The 23,849-nt window shown below is 39.6% G+C and overlaps 3 protein-coding genes and 1 pseudogene across 3 annotated transcripts in view; 3 read left to right on the forward strand and 1 right to left on the reverse strand.

Moving 5' to 3' along the window:
• Window positions 1–2,104: 2,104 nt before the first annotated feature.
• On the forward strand, window positions 2,105–3,649 carry LOC146971382 (C-reactive protein-like). The gene is made up of 5 exons (XM_085803220.1): window positions 2,105–2,140; window positions 2,308–2,362; window positions 2,823–2,925; window positions 3,018–3,312; window positions 3,399–3,649. Exons 2-5 carry the CDS (start codon window positions 2,308–2,310, stop codon window positions 3,621–3,623), a joined length of 678 nt encoding a protein of 225 aa, XP_085659346.1. The 5' UTR covers window positions 2,105–2,140; the 3' UTR covers window positions 3,624–3,649.
• A 5,367-nt stretch (window positions 3,650–9,016) lies between these two features.
• LOC146971383 (uncharacterized) lies at window positions 9,017–10,061 on the forward strand (annotated as a pseudogene).
• Window positions 10,062–10,542: 481 nt separating this feature from the next.
• LOC146971384 (uncharacterized) lies at window positions 10,543–11,828 on the reverse strand. Its single transcript, XM_085803384.1, has 2 exons — window positions 11,398–11,828; window positions 10,543–10,882 (listed from the first exon to the last, which is right to left on the reverse strand). The coding sequence occupies exons 1-2, from the start codon at window positions 11,713–11,715 to the stop codon at window positions 10,601–10,603; spliced, it is 600 nt and encodes a 199-aa protein (XP_085659510.1). The 5' UTR covers window positions 11,716–11,828; the 3' UTR covers window positions 10,543–10,600.
• Window positions 11,829–12,458: 630 nt separating this feature from the next.
• Window positions 12,459–23,849, forward strand: part of taf2 (TAF2 RNA polymerase II, TATA box binding protein (TBP)-associated factor) — a 32,513-nt gene continuing 21,122 nt past the window's right edge. Inside the window, exons 1-8 of the mRNA XM_085803382.1 lie at window positions 12,459–13,011; window positions 13,237–13,291; window positions 15,497–15,657; window positions 15,889–16,007; window positions 16,338–16,479; window positions 17,749–17,980; window positions 19,020–19,204; window positions 20,753–20,866. Of these exons, the coding sequence (XP_085659508.1) occupies window positions 12,962–13,011; window positions 13,237–13,291; window positions 15,497–15,657; window positions 15,889–16,007; window positions 16,338–16,479; window positions 17,749–17,980; window positions 19,020–19,204; window positions 20,753–20,866 (1,058 nt within the window). The 5' untranslated portion in view covers window positions 12,459–12,961. The remainder of the gene's footprint in view (window positions 13,012–13,236; window positions 13,292–15,496; window positions 15,658–15,888; window positions 16,008–16,337; window positions 16,480–17,748; window positions 17,981–19,019; window positions 19,205–20,752; window positions 20,867–23,849) is intronic.

Here is a 23,849-nt window from a genome sequence, read left to right on the forward strand (position 1 = left end):
AGTGCTCACTTACAGTAGGGTACTTACTGTACTTAAAGTTTATGAATGATCATGGATGTGGATGTGTCATGTGTTTTCTGGTTAATAAATAATAAAAACATTTTCTAACTCTCCGAATGACTCATTATTGTGGATGTATTACTGTATAGTTTGTGTTTTGCCCTTGGATGACAGAACTAGACTTTCATAGATGTGCATTTTAGAGAGGTAAGTTTGCTACCAGCCAGCCTGTTACTGTATTGGAAAATGTCCACACTCTATACCCATTTCTCACCTATTCCAAACCATACAATTAAATAATGAATAATAAATCTCTGAAATAGAGGTGAAATGTCGCTGCTGACACTTTTGGAAAACATGGATTGCAACTGTGCTCATATTGTACAGTAGACTATTTAATTTCTAATGTACCTGGCAGGAGTTACACTGTAAGTCCGGGGAAAGTAGGACGTAATTGTACGGGAGTTACGCTCTAAGACACAGCCTAGTTATACTGTAAAATGCGGGGTAATTAGTGGCGGAGTGAGCGAGAGTTACTGTGTAATTTGGTGTAAAGTAGGACAGGAGTTACGTGCCAAGACGCAGCCTAGTTAAACTGTAAAACAGCGAGAGTTACCCTGTACTTCTGTGGAAGTTGGTGTGAAGCAGGATGTAAGTTACGCGCTAAAACGCAGCCTAGTTACACTGTAAATGCACGGGGGAAACAGGGGGGAAAGTGAGCTGCAGTTACTCAGTACTTGTGTGAAATAAGCGGCAACCTACGCGGCAAGAGAGCGGTAGGTACGCTGTAAGTCGCGGGCCGTATTATGTAGTGCTACCAAATATTCTGCTTACTTCTGCTTTAATGGCTCTATTTTCGATAACTATATCGTTTTCTCTCTATCGTTATTTTGTTATTATTTTTATTACTTTCGGTTTCGCGGACGCTGCCCGGCGGGTCATGAGAATAACGCCGCCAAATCGCAGTTAATGGTCGGAACTACGACGGTATGTGATCGTCTTCGAACCTCTGACTTTAATTCTTGATGAATGAAAGTATTCTTGGCAAGATGTCCGTCTTGCTCCGGTCCAAGAATTTCACCGTGCGCGCGGAGGCTCATGGGAAATGTAGTGAAAAGACACTTCGCTTTCAAAAACTCCTCGTTGTCCCTTTAAAGGCCCTATGGCATGAAAAATGTGATTTTGGTTATTTTTTCATGCTTGGGGAGGTCTCTGGGCCACGTATATACTGTCCCATGCATCAAACTGGTCATAAACGGAGAAACACACACCGCCCATTTGTAGGAACATTCTCTTTAAGACGAGCAGATAGCACTTCCTCCTTTCTGTGATGTCACACACAAGGTAACTCCGCCCACCGCGACCAGTTGTTATTTTTCAATTTCTATGAATGCAGCTTAGGTTTCAGTTACTTGCCTGTGATTGGCCCGACCACATGCCACTCTAAAACAGTCAGCCAATCAGAGGAGAGGTTCTCATTCTCTCTTCTGATTGGCCAAATGACCTGTTCCTGTTAGAACTCCAGAAAGAGGCAACAGAAAGGGGCAATATAGACGATATTAAGCAGATCACAGGTACTCAAAACCAATGATACATCTTGTTAGGGATATCAGCAGGTAAATAAACCCAGAGAAAAGTGCACAGCATGGGGCCTTTAAGTGGACAAAAGTTTCAGCAGTATTGGGGCTACATTTTTTATATACAGTTGGTTTGGTAGGAATTTTTTTAAGTTTTTAAATTTAAATGCTTATCGTGCCCGCCCCAGGAGGGGGGGGCACATGTCCTTGGAGTTGAGTAAATCTGGCATGGGGTCGAACATTTCTGTAAAGTTTGGTGAGTTTTTGTCCATGGGAAGTATGATTTCCTCGGAAGAAGAAGAAAGAAGAATTCCTAGGAATACAATAGTGTCCTGGCAGCTTAGCTGCCCGGACCCTAATGACTGATTGGAAGAAGAGAGAGGGGATGGCAGTCTGTGATTGGTTGGATTGAAGAAAGGCGGAGCGAGAGGATAGCGGGAGAAGTGGGAAGAGGCTGGAGGCTGCTTAAAGAGATAGTCTTCCTGTCTGAACTTTCACTTTGCTCCATTACAAAACACACCTGTTTTCAACATCACACTCCAAAATCTCACACGGACTTCAAGGTAAGATCTACATTTGGAAAATTGGATTAATTTACAATAATTGTGTTATTTTTCATTACATAACTTCATTGTAGAGGTCCAACACAAATATGAGTGAATCATGAGTTACTTTTTGCTGGATCAAATCAAACTTTCCTCATAACATCTTTCATCTATCTTTCTATCAGATGCAGTTTGTACTTTTGCTCTTGATGCTGACTGGATGTGCTGCAAGTCGTCAAGGTAAAAAAAAAAAAGAAGGCTTATTCTTCAAGTAAGGACAGTATTAATGTGTTGCCTTTTGTTATTTACCATCAAATTGTCTTCATTTGTGCCCCTATATATTCTGCTAAAATTAAATTCTTCATGACATATTGTTTCCCAATATTTATAATTTACAGTCACTTATTAGAGTGTAAAATTGTCCATTCACTGTAATATAAATTGACACGGTGGTGCTCATTCCATTTTTAAAAAAAAATATATATACCAAAAACTTGGACTGGACAAAATAATAAGCAAACCACAAGGGTAAGTGGAGAAGCAAAACGATATTAATCAGCTAGAATGTCTATCTTTTTCATGGGATTTGCAGTTGTCATGTTGTAATGTTTTTTTTTTAGTTTTTTTTTTTTGCTATTTCCTTTGATAGTGAAGAGGAAAAGGATTAAATACATAGTAAAAACACAATGTCTCTTTTCAGATCTGTCAGGTAAAATGTTCACGTTCCCAGAAGAAACCTCAAAATCTCACGTGAGGCTGAATGCGCCACAGCAGACCTTCAGTGCTGTAACCGTGTGTCACAGGTAGTGTTTAATGTGCAAATGCACAAAAGAACAAAGTGTATCTCTAATTGTGAAAAGTTTCATGTATAATGACATTTCTGTAATGCTCGTAGGTCCTTTACAGACCTCAAAAGGGAACACGTTCTTTTCTCTATGGCCACACCCACGAGAGACAATGACTTCATGATTTTATGGGTTCAGAAAAGTAAGGAGATTTGGCCCCATATCAAGCATAAGAAGACAAAATATGGGGGACTGGACTACAAGCTGAACACGTGGCAGTCTATTTGCTCCACATGGGACTCTGCCTCTGGACTGGTTCAACTGTGGTTTGATGGACAACCTTTGGCACGGAAATTCATCTCTGGATCCAGCATCACAGGAACTGCAATTATTATTCTAGGACAGGTACAGCTTTTTTTAGTAAGATATTGCATAAGCTTATAAAATAACACTTTAATTTACTGTAATTCAAATGTCTGTGCTCTTTACAGGACCAGGATTCCCATGGTGGCGGTTTTAATCCTAAGCAGTCTTTCGTTGGCATGATGACTGATGTCCACATGTGGAACTACGTCCTTCCCCCCTGTGAGATCCAGAACTACATGGACGAGCAAAGCTTCACTCCGGGAAACGTGATCAATTGGAAAGCACTGCACTTCCAGATCACAGGCAGAGTGCTGATAGAGGACATAACTGAGAGATGTCACTGGAATTAAAAACACTAGAGAGAATAAGAATAATGATTATGGAAGAGGTTCTGATTTTTTTCTTTCTTTTATAATCCAACAATAATGATTATTAGCAAACTTGTGTAATTGAATACTGTCTGACTTCATTGTAGCTTTGTAAACAAAAATGAGACATACTGTATGTCTCATTTTTCTTCTATTACCTGCCATTCTGCAATCTTCCTGTGCACATAAATCATTACCATCGTTTCCTGATTTAATGGGCAATCAACCAATCAAATCAATGGGTAATCAAGAAATTATAACTTGCAAAGAGAAAAATAAAAAAAGAATTGTTGTTGCAGTTGCTGGTGTGTTTGATTCATTCTGCATACCCTCCAAGATGCAGTCCCCCTCACCCCCCACCCCCATATTTCTGCAGTTTTAGCACTGAGTTACTTCTTGGAGACTAAAACTAAAAAGTGGTAATGTCACTACTGGACTGGTGGCTGCGTAAGTCCAGCCATAACAGTTTTGAATGAATTAATGAATGAATGAATTTATTTATATATTTATTTATTTAGTTCGGTATATATCAAGCTTATATAACCGAAAGGGTGTAGGTTGAAGCCAAAGCTTATATACCCCTACCCCTTTTACCTTAAAAAAAAAAATAAAATATATATATATATATATATATATAAAAAAATTTTTTACAGTCTATGATATATGTATATATATATATATATATATATACGCATTAATACAATAGGATCAAAACACAGACATTTGAAATTAATCAGTACACTTAAATTTCTGATCACAACAAAATAAAGAATTGTACACAGCGCGTAACCCAAAATAGTATAAAATCATTGAACTTAATTTTCCATACTGTAACGAGAAATTATGTTGTTCTTATAAAGTTTTTTAAAGCTGACTAGAGTACAGCATAATTTAATATTTTCAGGACAATTATTCCAGATCTTAACCCCTCTAACAGAAAGACAGTGATTTTTTACAGTAGTTCGAGTCTTTGGTTTCTCAAATAATAGTGGTCTTCTCAGGTTATAACTGGAATCCTTCATTTTAAACAGATTCTGGATATCTTGAGGAAGAAGTTCATTTTTTGCTTTGTACATGGTTTGTATTGTAATGTAATCAACTCAACGTTTTTAACTCAACGTTTTATATTGCAATAATATCTGAGCTGTGGAACTTTATGACTGCAGCTTCAACATTAATTGATCTGACCATGGCCTGTTTTTTTGTTTTGTTTTTTAGACACGGACATAAACCACATCTTTATTCAACTGGACAACCTTGTAGTTCCTGTATGGGGCTACATGGCAGAGGGCTTAGGTTTCTTTATGTTTAATCACTTCTCACTGTTTGTTTTTTTTAAATAATAAATTACTATTATGTTTGTTTATTCAAGTCACTCAGTGCTGACAGATGCTGCCAGTCTTTCAATGACTAGTCTCTCTCATGGATCTATTCTACATAATGAGATGGATGTCGAAGGCTGGTGAAAAAGCCATAATTGTTCTATTTTCTAACGAGATGAAACAAACATGATCCTTATGCTAATAACACAAATTGACTCAATTGCCAATTTTATCCATTGGCTTTCCATCTAATATGTATTTCTCCCTGGTTCTACCCCAGAAACACCGAGGTGTTGTGAAAAGATGTTGGGTCATCAGAGTAGAACTAGCTTAGGGTGCATGAACAGAGAAATCGAAAAATACAGTCTGCTGTTCAAAACACACAACTTAAATTTTATATATCTATTTTTTATTTGGAGGCTTTCATGCTACATAGCCAGCACCACTAGCATTAACAGCTGTTTAGTTTAGCAATTTTCCAACTTCATGCTCACATGTGCAGTGAATGGATCAAAGTAAGCAAATGAGTCTGAACTAAGTACACAGGCAAAGCAGTTCTATGACACAGAAACCTTTTATGTTTTGATTGTGCGGGTGGTGCTGCTGTTCTGTCAAGTGGGTCAAAGAAAACAAGCTGAAGCTGAATGTCTTCAAGGGAAAATGCATGGTACCCTACTGGGCTCTAAACATGCTCTCAGGTCAAATCAAGATTTGTGCCTCTGAAAGAAGCCAAGTTGCTGGCTGGCACCATTGATGGAATGGTAGCAAATGAGCAGAGGTATCTCTGTAACAGCAGAAGAAGTGTTGGCTTCTTGACTGAGAGTAATATTAAACTGGTTATTCTTAGTCCTGTCCCATTTGGACAACTATTCTACAATCTGGTCTAGTGCATCAAAGGAAGAGTTGGTTAAACTCCAGATTGCTCAGAATAGAGCTGCACGACTTATCAAGTCAAGTCAGCATTATTTATTGAGCACATGTAAAAACAACAAATGTAAAGCAAAAGTGCTTTACAATGATGTACAAAACAAGAATGACAATGACAAAAGAATATGCAAAGAGAGAAAAAGACAGAGAGAAAGAACATTTATAAACAGTGGGTAGTATTTTTACAGAAACGCATTGCTTTCACTCATCTCATAAATACAAAAAAGAAAAGAAAAATCAATAACTCCACTCTTATACAGTACAGAGACTCTCAAATCACTACATCAACGGTCTCCTCATGGTCATGCTACAACAGCTGTTTTGTAAAAATATGCTTGCATATTTTTTTATTGGGAATAATGATCAGTTACTTCAATATTAATCAATAACATCACTGTTATACAGTATAGAGACTTCAGAATCACTACACACATCAACGGTCTCCTCATGGTCATACTAGCATAGGTTAGCCTATGAAAAATCAAAACACACAAAGGCAATGAAAAGACATAGTTGAGCCGACAGCTCCTATCGCAACAAATGGCCACAGTGGTTAAAATTATTCAAAAGCCTGTTTTGTCAAAATTAGCATCTGGACCATGAGGAGAACGTTGATGTGATAAATCGTAATCGCAATAAAAATTCACCAAAATTATACGAAAGCATATTTTTTCCAAAACAGCTGTTGTAGTATGAATATGAGGAGACCGTTGATGTGTGTAGTGATTTTAGAGTCTCTGTACTTTAGTGGAGTTATTGATTTTTGTTTGCAGCGTCTTGCTCATGTCTTGCAATTTGCAGACGGCCCCTGCGCACCCGTCCGGCTGCCGGTGTTAAAGGAATGATATCAAATCACATTCCATAATAGAAGACTTGGTGCTGTCCTTAAAATCATGTCAGGTTATACAAAATACCAATTGTAGTACATTTTGTTTTGTGGTGCATTCATTTTTGCTTCAACTAAGTAAAACTAAAGATTTTAAGATCTAAGTAATATCATTACTTGTTTCAGGTATAGTAAAGCACTATAAATACAGACCATTTACCATTTACCATGAACCTTATTTCATTTTCTGAGTTAAAGCAGAAGTAAGCGATATTTTTGTGTTAATATAAGTCTTAAATAGTTCTATCTTCCGACATCAATCACTTACATAGAGTGTTTGGACCGAAACACGGGTCTGTCAGTCACTCTGCTCTGCTCTGAGCCGAGGAGAAAACTTTTCTTGTATCCTACAAGTTTTATCCAATGAGGAGAGAGAACGGCATGCAGGGCTGTGTGTGCAGCCAAGGGATGCGCGTGAATGTGGTGACGTAGGGACGAGGACTGTTATGGTGCGTTCAAGGCAACCCGTAACTCGTGTTTTTCCGACCTGTGAAGTCGTACCAGTTCGATCCGGTACGACTTCACGGATCGGAAGTTACGAGTGGCCGTTATAGTGACTTTCACAGGTAAAACAGGTCGGAAAAACACGAGTGGGTTGCCTGGAACGCTACAAAGTCGTAAGTTGTGACTTGAAGCTGTAATTTACGGTTTCAAAAGCCTGCCTGGAACGCAGCATTAGCCAAAACGACCGGATCGCTTACTTCTGCTTTAAACAAATGTTTTATAAAACTTAGTCTTGTCAATATTTAGAAAATTGTTCTTGTGTTCATTCAGATATTGATTACAATCTATCTATTATGCTGATCAACTGTCCAGGAGACTTTGTCCTGTCCTCGAGATGTGAGCGAGGGACAATCAGATGGTAGAATAAATTTAGAGATGAGGAAAGTCACTGTTAGTTGCACATGTGTCAGCAGGTCAGCTCCATGCGGGCACCGCACAAACTTTATTTTGTAAGACAGATGTTGACTTAGTTAACCGTGACATGTTGGATATAAACACGAACACTTCCACTGTGAATACAGAATGTGAGTACTTTTGACACCTCTGCAAATATTGGTCCTGACGGGTGAGGTCCGGTAGGATCCGGGACAAATTAAGCACCAGAACTTAATAATCATTATCAATAAGGGTAAGTATACAGTGCTTAGTGTTTATATCCAACATGTCATCTTATTCCATTCTTCAAGACTAACTCCTTTAAAGCCTGCATGTAGGGCTGGGCGATATGGCAATATTAGATTGTGAAGGATTAGAGTGTGTAGACGATCTGCCAAAGTGCAGAGATCGTAGGATTGTCTGGGGCTCATTCTATAAGTTGCAGTTCTATGCTGCAAAGCGCAAAAAAAGGACATTTGCAAAGTTTGCTAAAAGAGATAACAACAGTTACTTTAGTTTGACCCTTTTCAATCAGCTATTTAGTGTTTTGATACACTTAAAATCCTGTTAAAATGACTGTGTTGAATAAAACAAACAGTAATGTCTTCATTGATATTTTACTTTCATGTTTATTGAAAGCTACCTTTTATGTTGCAGGAGTGCACTTTATCAGAGTGTTGTTGTTTACCTTTTACTATGTTTACGTTGTTTGCACATGTTGGCAAAACTGCAACTATTTAGATTAAAATCTATTCAGAAAGGTTCTTTGGCCTAAATTGTCTATTTTTCCTTTTTTCGATTTAAGATCGTGATATGATATTTTTGCCATATCGCCCACCCCTACCTGGATGCTGGATGGAGAGTGATACTCAGTGTGTGCAAATTAACACGTTTGCAATCAATGTAGCACATTTTTTGTGCTTTTCTTCTGTTTATTGCTAACAAACTTGTTTCAGTTTTGCTGGTAGCCTACTGTATGTGAAATCTATGAGTTGTGTCTGTTTTCAGGGTGACTATTGAATCTTTGTGCGTTGTTGTAGTGAGTTATTATTTTCTGCTGCACCTGCAATAATATAGTATTTTTCTTGGACCGAAATAGTCTTTAGTCAACTTTAATACTCTCAACTGCATCAGTTGTGTAAGTATTGAAATAGCCTATTGAGGTATAAAACCACTATAATTTGTACAAACAGTCATGAGCTGCTAAGAATGAATCTTGCAGCTTGGGGATATAAAGTGACTAAACTACTTGTTGCCAGAAGATTGTTGTTGTTTTATCCATTTATCTCCAGGGAGATTATAAAGTTTCTGCAGTAGAAATAACACACACGCATGCAGGAAGCGACTACTCAGTTGTGCTGATGGCAACATGCGATGCCAGGTAATCCCACCGAGCTAAATCATTTAAAATGTGTTTGTTTGATCTGAGTCCATTATACCTGTGTACAAATCCACATTAACCACACTAACAACATGCAATGAATTTATGTGCTTTACAGATACCGTTTCACAATGATGCACGTGGGAGGATATGGAAGAGAGAGCGATGGTGACAGTTATAAAGAGAGCAAGTTTGGGTCAATGCTGCTCGAGCATAAACTCAGTCTGCTCCCACCAGCTAAACTTCCAGGGACCGCAGATCAGATCCCTCATGTCATTGTTGCTGATGCTGCCTTTCCCCTGCACTGCAACATGATGCGTCCCTTTATTACACATAACATATTTTGGCGTTTTTTTAGTCTTCAATGAATGGGAATTAGTTAATATTGTGCTTTCCTATACAGGAGTAGGCATGAGCATGGACAAGCAGATCTACAACTACCGCCACGCCAGGCCCATGAGGCGGGTAATTGAAAACACATTTCGGCATCATGACTGCGCGGTGGAGAATTCTTGGGAGACCAATAGAGTTCCAATCTGAAAAAGCTGTGGATGTTGTCAAAGTCTGTGTGGTCCTACACAACTACCTCACCTACACAGATGAGGTGAACACCCCAGACAGCAGATACGTACATCCCGCCAAATTTTGTGGACATTGACAGTTCTAGATCGGTGCAGCCTGGTGAGTGGAGAAAAGTGGTGGCCAATGACTCAAACCTCGTCAAACCTGTGGATCCCACATAGATGTCCAGGGCCTGTTCCACCAGAGCTGCCTTGGCTGTTCGGAATGACCTGATGGCTTTCTTCCAGTCACCTCAAGGAACCGTGCCATGGCAAAATGAGATGGTGTGCCGACACACACTTCCTCTGAGCTTGGATGAGGGCAGGTTTTCTTTAGGATGGGTGAAGGAACATGGTATCACAGTGCACAATGTCGTCAAGACTCCAAGTTCTTTTACAAGGCTGACTGTCCACTCTACAGTAAACACAGGGCGGCTGAAAGGTGAAAGAGAAAAATGGAAGTGACGAATAATGAAGTCAGGTCTGGTTGTTTTGCTGTTTTAAAAAATATTTTTTTTGGTAAAAACAGTACACAAGAACAAGACTTGAAACAAGGAGGGGATGAGTCATGTTACCTGCCAAGAGCAGACAGAATATCTTCATGTTTCCTTCTTTGCCCTTCCTTAAGGTTTTGTTAGTAAAATACACTGTGGGTCGTTAGAATTAAATAAAAGCAAATCAAAAATAGACTCACCAGCTCTACCTACTGCTGCCACATACACCATGCAAATTACAACACAGCTGTGAAAGTGGAACTTCTTCCAGTGATGTGCACAATGGTTATGAATGATTCATGGTGTGTAAACAGTCTATGTTGTTGAAAATAAACATCAAAACAACTCTTTGAAAACAAACTTGTGCTTTATTCTTTAATATACATTGTAATGTATATAATGTAAAGTAAAAATATAAATACAAGTGCAATATAAAAAGTCACAGCAAAGTGCACACTCAAACCACACAAAACAAATAAAACTATTTACAAGAAAAAGTCCAATTTTTTTTTATTTCGACTTCTGTCTACTCTCATGAATCAGTGCGTAGACTTTAAACATGACGTCCGGTCTCTGGTCCTCTGGCACTCTGCGTAGCAAGTCGGCGACCGTTTGCCCGAACCGGGAGCACTCATCAGTCCCCTGCAGAGCCTTCTGCTGTAGCTCCATCCTACGCTCCTCCAGGTTTGCCATCTGCTTCACAAACCAGTCCTCAGACCCTCTTGAGTCGTCCTGCTGATCCCTCTTCCTTTTGGGCCGAGACACGGGGGACACAACTGGGGCAGAAGCCGTCTGTTTTTAATGCAGGAGTGGATGCTTGATTAGATACAGTACAGGCCAAAAGTTTGGACACACCTACTTTCCTTTATTCTCACTGAAGGCACCAAAACTATGAATGAACACATGTGGAATTAACAAAAAAGTGTGAAATAACTGAAAACATGTCTTTTCTTCTTTGTCTTCTCTTTCTTCTTTTCTTCTTCCTCCTCCTCCTCTATCTCTGCCCCCACCAATTCTAGTTTCTTCAAAGTAGCCACCCTTTGCTCTGAACTGTTTTGCACACTCTTGGCATTCTCTTGATGAGCTTCAAGAGGTGAACCTGACCTGAAAATGGTTTTCACTTCACAGATGTGCCTTGTCAGGGTTCATTAGTGGAATTTCAGTGAGAATCTACAATGTAAATAGTCATGAAAATAAAGGAAATGCATTGAGTGTGTCCAAACTTTTGGCCTGTACTGTATGTGTTTGATTACAACCAGTAGTCAATATTACATGTTGTTTGCACATAAGCACACGTACACACATACCTGTGCCTCGTGACTTGACTCCGTTTCGCGGTGCTTTACGTGTGGTGCCAGCCATGACAAAACGTGATAAAAAGCTGGCACCTTTTGGCCGCCTGGGTCGCCGCTTCTTGTAGCCATTTTCTTCCGGAGCCGAACATATTTGTCGCGGAGGTTCTTCCACCTCTTCATGCATACGGCGACCTCCAGCCCCGTGTTTTGGGATATTTCCTTCCAAGAGTTATTTGCCATTTGGCAGTCCTTATAGTGCTCCGAGGATGAGTTGTAGAGATGGTCGTATTTTCTGACCTCCTCTATGATTCTCTCTTCAGCTTGGTCCATTTCGTACCGCCGCTCGTACCGCTCCACAAAAACTTTAAAAATGGCGGTGTTGTTGTTGTTGACCGGAAAAGCAGCTGGCGGAAATGACGTTCTGAGCGGACCAATCACAGTCCTTGCCGTTCGCGTCACAACGCGTTGACGCGACGTGCAGTCAGGATTTTATTGGAGGCTACGGCGTAGGGTCCGCTAGCCGCGACGCAGAAGTATAAACCACCATGACGTTGATCGCTTTGATGCTGTCGTTTAAAATCTCATGTAGCAACAACCTGTTTCCTCACGAAGCAGTCAGGATCATAGACATATGGTCAGGATGCTGTGTGTTGAGATGCGGCTGGAGCGGATCGCTCTAGGCTGGAGATGAGCCAACTTCATGCCACTGTTTGCTAACTTCTCCCCACAGGAAAAAAAAACACGATGCCTCGAGTGGGTTGCAACTCGTGGAAGTAAATCACTTAATCACAAATTCTTCTGAATATTGCCGGGATTTTACCGGCTCTGGTTTCGCCTTTAATCCATAATCAGTAATCACTTATCCCTCCGTGTTTCAGCAGCGCTGCCGCTACACGTCAACCGCGACTCCGTTAGGTTAGTCCCCGCCCCCCGCTCTGACGTAGAAAAGATGCGTCCTCTAGTCTTGTAAGAAACTAAAGTAAATTACATGAATTTGTGTTTAACCTATAAATAGACGTATATTATTTATGATACGCATATTGTGATTTTTTTTTGGCACTCCTCTTCCTGAATGAAACATTATGCTTGTTGACGTTTTTACGCGGGAGGTTAAAGGTTACAAACAAAATGGCTGAACACAGTCGAGCTGCATCCACTACACTAGGAGCAGACGGACAAACCGGGTGTATTTGAATGTTCCGAAACGCGGGGATCGCTGCAAGTCACTATGTGGGTCTGTTCTCTTCTGTAGTACCCACCGACAGTCAGTGTGAGCGCATACGGTCGTTGTGGCTGCAGCAAAAACACCGTGCAGCCGTCTTCGGGGGGAAACACCGACGCTGAGGGAGTTACTACAGAGACGCGAGTGCTGCATCTCACTCCAACTGTTGTTATTACACAGGACGTTTTTGTTGCTGCTGTTGTACATTGGAGGACACACAACGGACCCCTGCTGTCTAGTGAATGTCTGAGCTTGTTGAATGAAAGCTGGTAACTTAACTTAGTAGGTTGTGAATGGACCGTGAGGGAGCAGTGGCATGGTGAAACTTCAGTCAAGACACAACAACAAACGAAGATGAACAGGAAGAAGGACAAAGGATTTGAGAGCCCGCGCCCCTTTAAATTATAAGTTACATTTTTTAAAAAATATATTATTTTCTTCTTCTTTAGAAATGAATGAAATGGTTAGTTTTGCAGTCACGTCTGGTTCACGAAGCAAATCTATGCCGTCATAGCCAACACAGGAAGTAACGTTACACAGACAGTTTGACAGGATGAGTTTGAGTGTGTTGAGTTCATTGTTCAGTTTATCCCTGGGTAGTTACGTCCTTTTTCTGTTCTTGTTTTTACGACCCACCAGGCGGTGTGCATCAACAACATCAACTTCCAGAGAAAGTCTGTCATTGTGAGTACAACAGTTTATCACACAGTATAAAACAGCTGTGGAAATCTGCCCAGCAGTTGTTCACTAATCGACCACATATTGTACATTGTAGGAGTATTTTGAATATTTTACTGCAAACATGTTCTGTTTATATTTAAACTTTCTGACCTGCAGCACTTTCTTCTTGCTATGTTCATAGTTATGAACCAAAACACAAAATCAAATACAAAATTAGGTGGTATAGTAATATCATGATTAGACAAACATCAATAAATGAACAAAAGCAGTCATAAAAAGATTAACCAAGATATTTGAGATCCAAATGATGGCTGATAGTGACTGAGCATAGATTGATTTAAGTAGGGGTTTCTTTTTTATTTTCCATCTATTAACACATGATACTCAAAGTAAAAATTATATCCACTAGTTTACGAATAATTACTGGTACTTGTTTATTTTAAAGGCAACTATGAGTCATTTAATTTTCTAGATGGAATCTGCAAATATTTGTCAGGTTTAAAGGGATAGTTCAACATTTTGGGAAATTTGCCTGTTGCCATAATCCTTATATTCATACGGGTGGATTAAAGCAGAAGTAAGCGATCTGGTCGTTTTGGCTAACTTCTTGTCAGCAGATGGAGTTAGCAGTCCTCCCCGCCCTTGCCACCATAGACATATATACATAGACGCCGCATTGGCTGTGGAGCGACGTGCCTACGCGCCGCCATATTGGAACAGGACTGACAGCGGCAGCAGTGCATGCAGCTATGGGGAAAAGAGGAACTCCTCAACCTCAAATTCGCTGAATTTTGGACCGATTTCCAAACGGTTTGATTTGTTAAAAACGTCAGACATGTAGGTATGATACAGGATGCTTGGATATTTTGAAAATGCTGGTTTTACTTTTTTTCCCTATGCTATCAGCAGACAAGCTTCGGAAAATATACCAGACTTCGGTGCCGCATATGGATGTATTAATAAGGGGAACATAAAAAACAGATCTTGTAGAATCACTTTTCAGAGGTCAGATGTAAGTAAAGGATAATAGAGCAGCAGGTTGTTATATAGTGAAATAAACCCAGGACGGACAGAGCCCCTCAGCTCTGAGTCCAGGTTCCATTCTAACCAGCTCACTACATCATCCTGCCTGTTACACAGCTGCTTACTGGTGAAATAACTCATTTGAGACAAAATGTTGGTTAAAATGCGACGTTATTAATCTATAAATTACCTCTGAAAAAGAAAACTACCGGCACGGCTTAACAAGCGGCGTCCCTAGCAACGGCCCGGTTACGTGGTGCTGGTTCTCCGGTTGATGAGGGGCAGCTGTCTGCTGCCTGTGTTGTGGTTGTGTCCCGAGAGCAGCCCACGTGAATTTGTTGCCGTCGTCAGTATCGGTACCGGTACAATGCAATCATCGTTGCTGGTACCGGTGCTGGTGCCGAGCAAAGTGTGTTTTGTGTGTTGTCAGAGCTCTGGAGGGGAGGCTGGCTGGCTGCCCAGCACGAGGCACTAATAATAATAGCCTATAATATAATAATATATACCCTTAAAAAAAAAACCTTAAATAAAGACCGGATCTACATATTTATCATGTCTGACATTTGTTACAAACAAACCCTGTGAAAATAGCTTGACAATTGAGCGAATTATGATCACTTTTACATCATACCTCTATGGAAGTAATGCACTGCAGGAGTGAGTAGTCCTGTTCCAAGATGGCCGCCCTGTAGGCACGTCGCTCTAGTGGAAGGCAGCAGTCAATGCGGCGTCTATGTATATATGTCTATGCTTGCCACATTCACGCGCATCCCTTGGCTGCACACACAGAGAGGACCGCCCCTTTATGCCGTTCTCTCTCCTCATTGGATAAAGGTTGTAGGATACAAGGAAAGTTTTCTCCTCAGCTTACAGCAGAGCAGAGTGACTGACAGACCCGTGTTTCAGACCAAACACTCTATATAAGTGATTGCTGTCGGAAGATAGAACTATTTAAGACTTATATTAACACAAACATTTTGCTTACTTCTGCTTTAATTACCTTGAATTCTCGGTGCATGTTGTTTTGAGATCCGCCAAAATGTTGAACTATCGCTTTAAGCAACTTACTGTGTTAGAGAATCATGTTAAACATAATTTACAAGGACATGTGTCGTTAAATCCACTTGTTTCTCCCTGAGATCTAATCAAGGCGATGAAAATCACCCCATCTTTTGTGTCCCTTAGGGCTATGTTGAGCTGACCATTTTCCCCACAGTGGTCAATCTGAACAGGATCAAGCTCAACAGTAAACAATGCCGGATCTACAGGGTTCGAGTCAATGAGCTTGAAGCTGCGTTCATTTACAATGACCCCACACTGGAGGTTTGCCATAATGAGTCCAAGCAGTGAGTATATTCGTGTGATTTTGCCCATGCACCTAGCCGATTAGCTGTTAGAAAACTTGAAATATGATAAATCTGAGAAATTTTGTTGTGACAGGTGTGAGGGAAGGCAAACATTGTTTTGTTTTGTTTTTTTATTGTTTATTGTTTTTTCTTCACTTGATGTTTTTTGCCCACGTTAAGAAGTACATGGTGGTAACTAATTTTGTGTAAATGTTTTGTGCATCTTTGTAGGAGGAACCTCAACTATTTCTCTAGTGCCTATACAGCAGCAGTCAGTGCTGTGGATCCTGATGCAGGTCACGGGGAGCTGGTTATCAAAGTTCCCTCTGAACTCTGGAAACAAGGAGATGGTAATTTAAAATGTTTTAAAGCCCACAAACAACTCAAGGGGCTCACAGTTATTTTATGTTATTGATAGTCAAGTTTAGAGGATGGTGCACTACAACCCTGCTCTTGTGCAATATCTAATATCTCAAGTTTTTAAATTTTGCATTATTTATTTATTTACTGATCTATTTTTATTGCTTTATCTTGTAGCTGTTGTTTTATCTAGTTTTTGTCTTGTGTTGGGTTGCTTTTAGTCTTGTGACTTTTTGCCTTATTAGAGTAAAACGTTTATATTTAGTTGGAGATCATAGTATAATGACAGTCACTCATGTTTCTGTGTTTTGTGTCTCTAGATTTGAAGGTCTTAAAGGTGTACATAGAATTTTCCCTGGATCAGCCTAAAGGGGGTCTCCACTTTGTTGTTCCTGACGTGGAGGGAAGCATGGCGGAGAGAGGAGCTCATGTGTTTTCCTTTGGATACCAGAACTCAACCAGGTATCAAACAAAAGTATCTATACGCGTGGTGTTTCATAGGAGTTGAGTCAAGTAAAATACCTTGTTTTAGTAGCTGAGCTTAAATGCGATATTACAAAAACACTACCGGTGCTTCCATGTCGTGTTTGGCAGTATAGACTGGGTTCATACACACATACACAAATGCAGGCACTGGCAGGAGAAGGATAAACATCTGCCAGAGCTGATACGAATAAGAGTGGTGAATATTCCTGTTCACTTTCAGTCTATATGAGTGAAGGGGCGAATAAAACAGAAAAATACTGTGACAGATTATCTTATTATCTCATTTAGTAATGGCTTGAATGTAATGGACGTATATATAGTATATTTTGGGGCTTTTTTGCCTTTAATGGATATAGTGTAGTCGAGAGAGAGAGACAGGAAACGGGGGGCAGAGAGAGGGGGATGACAGGCAGCAAAGTTGGGATTCGATACAGGGCTGGCTGCAGCCAAAGCCTACAGCTATAGCCTCTGCATATGGGGTGCCTGCTCTACCCACTGAGCTAAACAACGCCCCACAAGTCTGTAAATGTAGCATAGTAAAGCTAAAAATCCTGCATAGTTCTTATTTTAAGTAATGGATTCCAGCAAAGAGTTGAGCCTTATATCACCAGGTGTATGGGTCCATTTACTAGCACTCCCTGAAGACTTCAAGATACGTTTTTTGGTGGTCAGTGGTTTAGACTGGCTCCTCCAGTCTGCATGTTGAAGTGTCCTTGGGCAAGATACTAAACCCACACCTGCCCCTGATGTGTGTATCATGGGTGTGTGAATGTATGTGAATGGTTAGATGCGCAATGTTTTGCTACAAAAAGCGCTGTGTGAATGGGTGAATGCGTCTGACAGTGTAAAGCACTTTGAGTGGTCCTAGACACTAGAAAAGCACTATATTAGTGAAAGTCCATTTACCATTTACATCCTCTGTAAACAGTTAGGTAATTGAGAACTATTGAATTTGTCAGGGACCCATTAAAAGCACCAGCTGTGATTCCCTGGGACTCACAGATGGAAACCTATGAACATCAAAGTAAAGCATGAGCTGTTTTCTAAATTCCAGTTGTGTATATTCAGAAAGTTTTCAGATTTATTAACTTGCAGCCTTTTGTTAAAATACTTGAAATTGAAGTTTTCCCTCATCAAGCTACAGTCAGTGCAAAAAAGGGCAGTTGATAAAACCACTAAATAGTTAGTGATTGTGTTTGTTTGTGTTTTTGTGTTTAAAGCTAATGAGGTTGACTTTTTCTGCAGATTCTGGTTCCCCTGCGTGGATTCTTACTCAGAGCTGTGCACGTGGAAGCTGGAGTTCACTGTGGATGCTTCCATGGTGGCAGTGTCCTGTGGAGACCTGGTGGAAACCATCTACACTCATGATATGAGGAAGAAGACTTTTCACTATGTCCTCCCCATTCCCACTGCAGCACCTAACATCTCCCTGGCCGTGGGGCCCTTTGAAATCCTTGTAGACCCCTACATGCATGAGGTAGGTTCATGATGTTGCTGCGTGCAGTTTGAGATACTGAAAAACGAAACTCTTTGTTTCACTATTATATTCAAGAGAGTTTATTTGTCACATCATTGCAGTAATTATGTGTGCATACACTTCAATGACTGTGCAGGTTAAAAAACACCACAGGACAACAACATTAACCTGACTGAAAAAAAACTAAGAAAGCAGAGACGCACTGATATATTCTAACTAAGCAACACACACTTATGTGTATATACAGTATATTGATTATTTATATACTATTAATGACCACTAGATGTGCTTAAACACAAGGTGGCAGTATTGATGTTAAGATTGATGTTAATGTTTCTTCTCTCATAAGTTTCTTTACTTATGAGAGAATGTACAAGACAACACAACAGTCATGTAATCACAGAAATGTAATTACCTCAGATAAATGACATGTGTCAACATTAATCAGGCGGCCCTTTGCTGCATATCATTCCCCATTCTCTCTGCCTCCCTGTTTCCTGCCTATGCTATACTATCCAATAAAGGCAAAAAAATGCATATAAAATATAGGTACTTAAAAAAACAAAACATGTAATGGCCAATTATCACACAAGGAATTTGTTTCTAGCAGTTGTTGCTTTTCACTACACTCTACATACATACACATGTACTTACTATTTACAGGCAATACAGTGTTCAAGAAATGTTGTCATGTTTAGGTGGAATATTTTTTTTTTTAGCCTGGGTGGAACAACTGTTCAGGTGGAACTTATTAATTTTGTTCATTTGTGAATTTTTTTTTTTAATTGTATACTTCCAAAATGAGAAAAATGAAATGAAAATTGAAGTCCTATATACATGTCAGTAAAAATGCATCTGCAAAAATAATCTGATGATATAACCGTTGTGTTAACGTCCAGACTGAGTCACTACGAGACCAGCTGCATGTTTTATAAAAATCATTTAGGCGGTGCCTGAAATGTCTTACAATGGTGGGAAAACCCTGAATATAATCAAGTTGTCATAATTACTAATGTGAGTTGGTCTCATTCCCTCTCAGGTGACCCATTTCTGCTTGCCGCAGCTACTGCCACTTCTCAAACACTCAATGTCGTACCTGCATGAGATCTTTGAGTTCTATGAAGAGATCCTGACATGCCGTTACCCTTATGCCTGCTTCAAGACTGTGTTTGTGGATGAGGCATATGTGCAAGTGTCCTCCTATGCATCCATGAGCATCTTCAGGTAATTATGAATGAGTCTTTGTTCCCTCGCTCTATCGTCCTTTCAGGTTATGAATTTTACCTTAGATTGTTGTGGTTTCAGGTTGTAAGATAAGATTATCCAATATCCGGTAACACTTTATATAGTAATATAAGTACTAGGGCTGTCAGAGTTAACGCGTTAATCGCGATGAGATTAATTAAAAAAATTAACGCGATTAAATTTTTTAATTGCGGTTAATCGCGGCCCATTTTGTCCTCTGTCTGCTGGACTGGAGGACTGGAGTGTGGGACCTCCAGTCCAGTAGGTGGCGGTAAGGCACCTTCAAGTTGGTTGCTACACAAATATAAACATATATCTACAGCTCCATCCATTGATTTTTTGACGGCTTCCTTGTCAACAAATGCACATGGCCATGTATTGATTTTTTTTCGGTTGTCAACAAATGCACGTGGCGATGTATTGATTTTTTGACGGCTTCTGTTGTCAACAAATGCACATGGCCAGGCAGAGGCGTAGCAAAGTAAAGGGCAATTTCCACTGAATGCAATTCGTTTCAATTCTGCTGAGTTTCATGCATCATGTGTTATGATTAGGTACTAGGCCTACTAGGTCTGGTCTAAAAGTTGTTTGTCTAGAGATTATAACACTTTGGCTTGGACTTTCAACACTTTGGAGTGTTGAAAGTCCAAAGCGCCATATATAATATTTTTAATAGAGATTAATCGTGAGTTAACTATGGAAAAAATGCGATTAATCGCGATTAGAAAAATTAATCGTTTGACAGCCCTAATAAGTACACACTTTTAAGCATTAGTTAAGCATTAATAAATACTGAATTCTTCATTTATAATGCGTGAAAACTCATTAGTATGTAGTTTAGAAATACAGTTAGTGCTTATCAATGATGGGTAAAATAATAAACTACATACTAATGAATATTTGTGTGTTATAAATGATGAATTCAGTATTTAAACTTAACTAATGCTTAATAGTGTGTACTTATTATAAAGTGTTACCTTTTAAAGTGTGTTCTTTATTCTTCCCTCAGTTTCCTCAGGGAAAGTTACGGTGTTGCAGCAGCAGTGAAAAAATATAAAGTACAGATAATAAATGTAAAGCACTAAAGATACAAAGGCAATATTTGTAAGAAAATTATAGTATGAGAAGAAAAACAAAATATATACATTCCAGCAGTAGCGTATGACAGTACAAGAATGGTTAAATCTGTACAGATACTTTCTGTAATTGTATATACGTATGTGTGTAAAAGTATGTACTATCCAGTTAAAGATACAAAGTGAATAATTCTGTACAGATTATGTTAATATTATATATTAGACTAACTAAGACTTAGACTAACTAAGAAGCATCAGAGCAGATAGTCTGCTCTGATCCTTCTTAGTTAGTCCAGTCCAGTCCAGTCCAGTCCATTGTTAGGTGAACACACACGCACTACTTATAAGATGTCACCACCATCTCAATTCCCACACCCTGGATGTTCACCAGTGATGGAGATGACTGTAGATGAGTGTTTACTGTACATTCACTGTTGCCTCTGTCTTCCAGCACCAACCTGCTCCACAGTGCCATGATCATTGACCAGACCCCTCAGACTCGCCGCTGTCTGGCCCAGGCCCTGGCTCAGCAGTTTTTTGGCTGTTTCATCTCCAGGATGTCATGGTGAGCCTCCAGCTAGTGATTGTCATTGTTGATTTGCAGATCAGCATTACTATACCTCCAACTAGCCCCCTTGGAAACAATTAGGTCTATGTGCCCCTTGTCATGAGTAGAATCTTTTAGGGAAGTCCAAAGTTAGCGCAGATGTACAAACGTTTATTAAAAATTAAAATCACCTCCTAGAACAACGATGCACATAGCTAGAGATTATTGATTTGCTAAGTGATAATAAACCTGAAGCAGACTAAGTCTCCTTGATGCTTATGTACAACAGGACAACAGAGAAGTGTGTTATCAGTGTGAATGCTGAATCATTCATACTGTTGCTTCAGTTTATTTTTCTGCATGTTTTTTGGCACTTATTTCCTTTGACATGTGTACTACTGAAAGCTGGAAACAAGTTAGTTTTCTTTTTCTGCTATTTTCCCACATTCAAATAAATGGAGACAATGTTTAAATCCTTCAAAATAGGGATGCACATATATTCCTGACCAATAACCGGGGGCATCCTGACCAATAACCGGGGGCATTTCCAACATAAATTACAAAATAAATGGGCAGGAATAAACAATGAACATGAACATTCAACGCAGGAGAACATTTGCGCACCGAAAATAATGAATAATAGGCTACCATAGGACATTGTTTTGGACTAAACGATGGACTCACTGTTCTTCTTGTGAGTTAAAATATTTATTTTTGACACTGGCCTTAATGTTTGGGTCATTGTCATGCTGCAGAATAAATTTGGGACCAATCAGAGGCCTGCACAGTGCTGTAGATATTATATAAAAGAGACAGGAAATCAGGGAAGAGAAAGACAGGGATGACATACTGCAAAGGGCCATAAATGGGATTCTAACCTGGGCCGCTGCAATTAGGGCATTGCCTACGTGTCCGCGCTCTATGGGGAAATGGAGCGCCCCTAATTCCCATCTTCTGGTCCGTATTATTAATGCATCTTTATTTCAGTTGTCATGTGACCTGGAGCTGTTAACCCCATGTCCACCATTCATCATGTCTCCTCCCTCTCCTTGACAGGAGCCCAACTTTGAGGTGGTGATTCAGAACATAAATAAATACTTTAGATGTGATCAGACCTGATTTATGATGTAGGTTGTTGGGATCACTCTAATATCATGGGAAGAGCTACTTTGATTTCAGGCAGTGACAGACCACAGTATGCTTCAGAGGCCAGGGTTGCATGTAATGGAAAAGTGTTGTCACTATTGTTTGGATGTGTACAAACCGTTTTCACGGTGGGCCGGGGGTAGGCCGTCAGCTGTTCTCTCCGTGGTGTTTGGGTCTTTTTGAGATGTGTGGTATCATTTTGACCTTTTCACATAATCCTAGTGATGAGAGATTTTCTCCAGAAAGTAGTCTTTTCTGTTCCAGGAATCACAAGATGGTCCAGCACTGGTCTGAAAGACTGCATCGGCCAGTATGATGGATCACTGTGTTTCTCTCTGGCAACTTAGTCGGTGTGTGTGGGAGAGTGAGACAATAAATCAGAGCTGCTTGCTCGTGTTAGGAGGCCCATCAGTAAGGATTTAACACTACAGTGCCTTTGTACTGTTGATAGAAAATTCTTGCGTGTCCTTCCCCTACCACCTCTTATCCTCCTCTTTTCCCCAGCTCTCTCCTCTTTTATCCTCTCTGACCTCTAAACACACATCAGATGTGGGACCTTGGTCTGCTTATGTTTTGAGCTGGCTGGTGTGTAAGAAAAGACCTCAGGAAAAGTCAGGCTGATCCCTTTGATTTTTTGCAAAGCATAGTGTGGCCTGTTAGCAATTAATCAGAGCGGGGCCTGTAATTGAAAACAGACCCAGTAGCCTAAAAGAGAAATAGAAACTGTTGTTGACAAATAGTGAAGTTTACTAATTTATTTATGTAACATTTATTTATATCACTGAGACACAGGGTCTCATTCCCAAGAGAGACATGTTTCAGACAATTAGTTACAGACAGACAGACATACAATAACATTTACATAAAAGTGCAAAGTGAAGCGGTCGGATTTAAGTCACTAAAAACAGGAAGAAGTTTAGTTTTGGATTTAAAAAAAGGGACCTTGGTTATTTATTGATTAGTTTGAGGTTTTAAACAAGTATTTGTTTTTATTTTGAGCTCTTGTTTTGACCTTTTACTTTTAATTCGTTTTTAAAGCAGGTTTTTGTTTGCAATAATACTTTAGTTTTTATAAGATTCTGTGTTCACTTATGTTTTTTTGGATTGTGGGAGAGAGATTCGGAGAGGTCAGAAAAAGTGTTATGTAGTCAATAAAGCATCTGACCATTTATAAAATGTATTCTCTGCAGACAGGTGAACAACTATCCTCAAAGAAGAACTATAAAAATGTGTGTTTGTATCATAAAGCAGAAAATAATAATAAATAAATGCAATGTTTCTAAACTCATTCAAGTGCTAGAAAAACGCTTAAAGCAGAAGTAAGCGTTTTTAATGGCCATTGTACCTTATACAACCCCACTTCAAAAAAGCTGGACTATCCTTTTAATACAGTGAGTTTAACATTTTAAGTTGTTCACCAAGAGTCAGACAGCTGGTGAGGTAGTTTTTATATACACACAGGTTTTGTTTAAAACAAATTGCCAAATATAAAAGTGAAGGCATATTGTCTAGTATTTTAGTTTGTTAGTTTTGCAGATAAACATTAAAATTTCAGGGTTTCTTGAGTGATTATTTCGTTAAAGGGATAGTTCACCCAAAATTCTAATTTCACTCATTATCTACTCACCCTCATGTGGACTAAGGGCTGGGAGAAGTTTCAGAGTCCTCCGTGCCCTCTCTGAGTTACAGGGGGTCTCGGCGTAGCAGTGCATGTCCATATAACAGTTGCAAATGGATACCACTTTTCTTCGTATCAAAAAGACACACCAAAAAACATCCAAATACCCCCATAGTGCTCGTATGTAATGTCCATCTTGTATTGAAGCCCTGAAATGCGAAAGTGTTCCGAAAAAAA

This window comes from Trachurus japonicus, chromosome 16 (assembly GCF_045865225.1).
Source record: "Trachurus japonicus isolate A0001 chromosome 16, Traja_1.0".
NCBI lineage: Eukaryota > Metazoa > Chordata > Actinopteri > Carangiformes > Carangidae > Trachurus > Trachurus japonicus.

Bases quoted from the DNA above. Each gene is read 5' to 3' on its own strand.
- LOC146971382 (XM_085803220.1), top strand. From the start codon at position 2,308: ATGCAGTTTGTACTTTTGCTCTTGATGCTGACTGGATGTGCTGCAAGT. The intron at 2,363-2,822 runs GTAAAAAAAAAA...GTCTCTTTTCAG, and splicing joins ATGTGCTGCAAGTCGTCAAG to ATCTGTCAGGTAAAATGTTC. The intron at 3,313-3,398 runs GTACAGCTTTTT...TGCTCTTTACAG, and splicing joins CAATTATTATTCTAGGACAG to GACCAGGATTCCCATGGTGG.
- LOC146971384 (XM_085803384.1), bottom strand. From the start codon at position 11,715: ATGGACCAAGCTGAAGAGAGAATCATAGAGGAGGTCAGAAAATACGAC. The intron at 10,883-11,397 runs GTATGTGTGTAC...CATTAAAAACAG, and splicing joins AGTCAAGTCACGAGGCACAG to ACGGCTTCTGCCCCAGTTGT.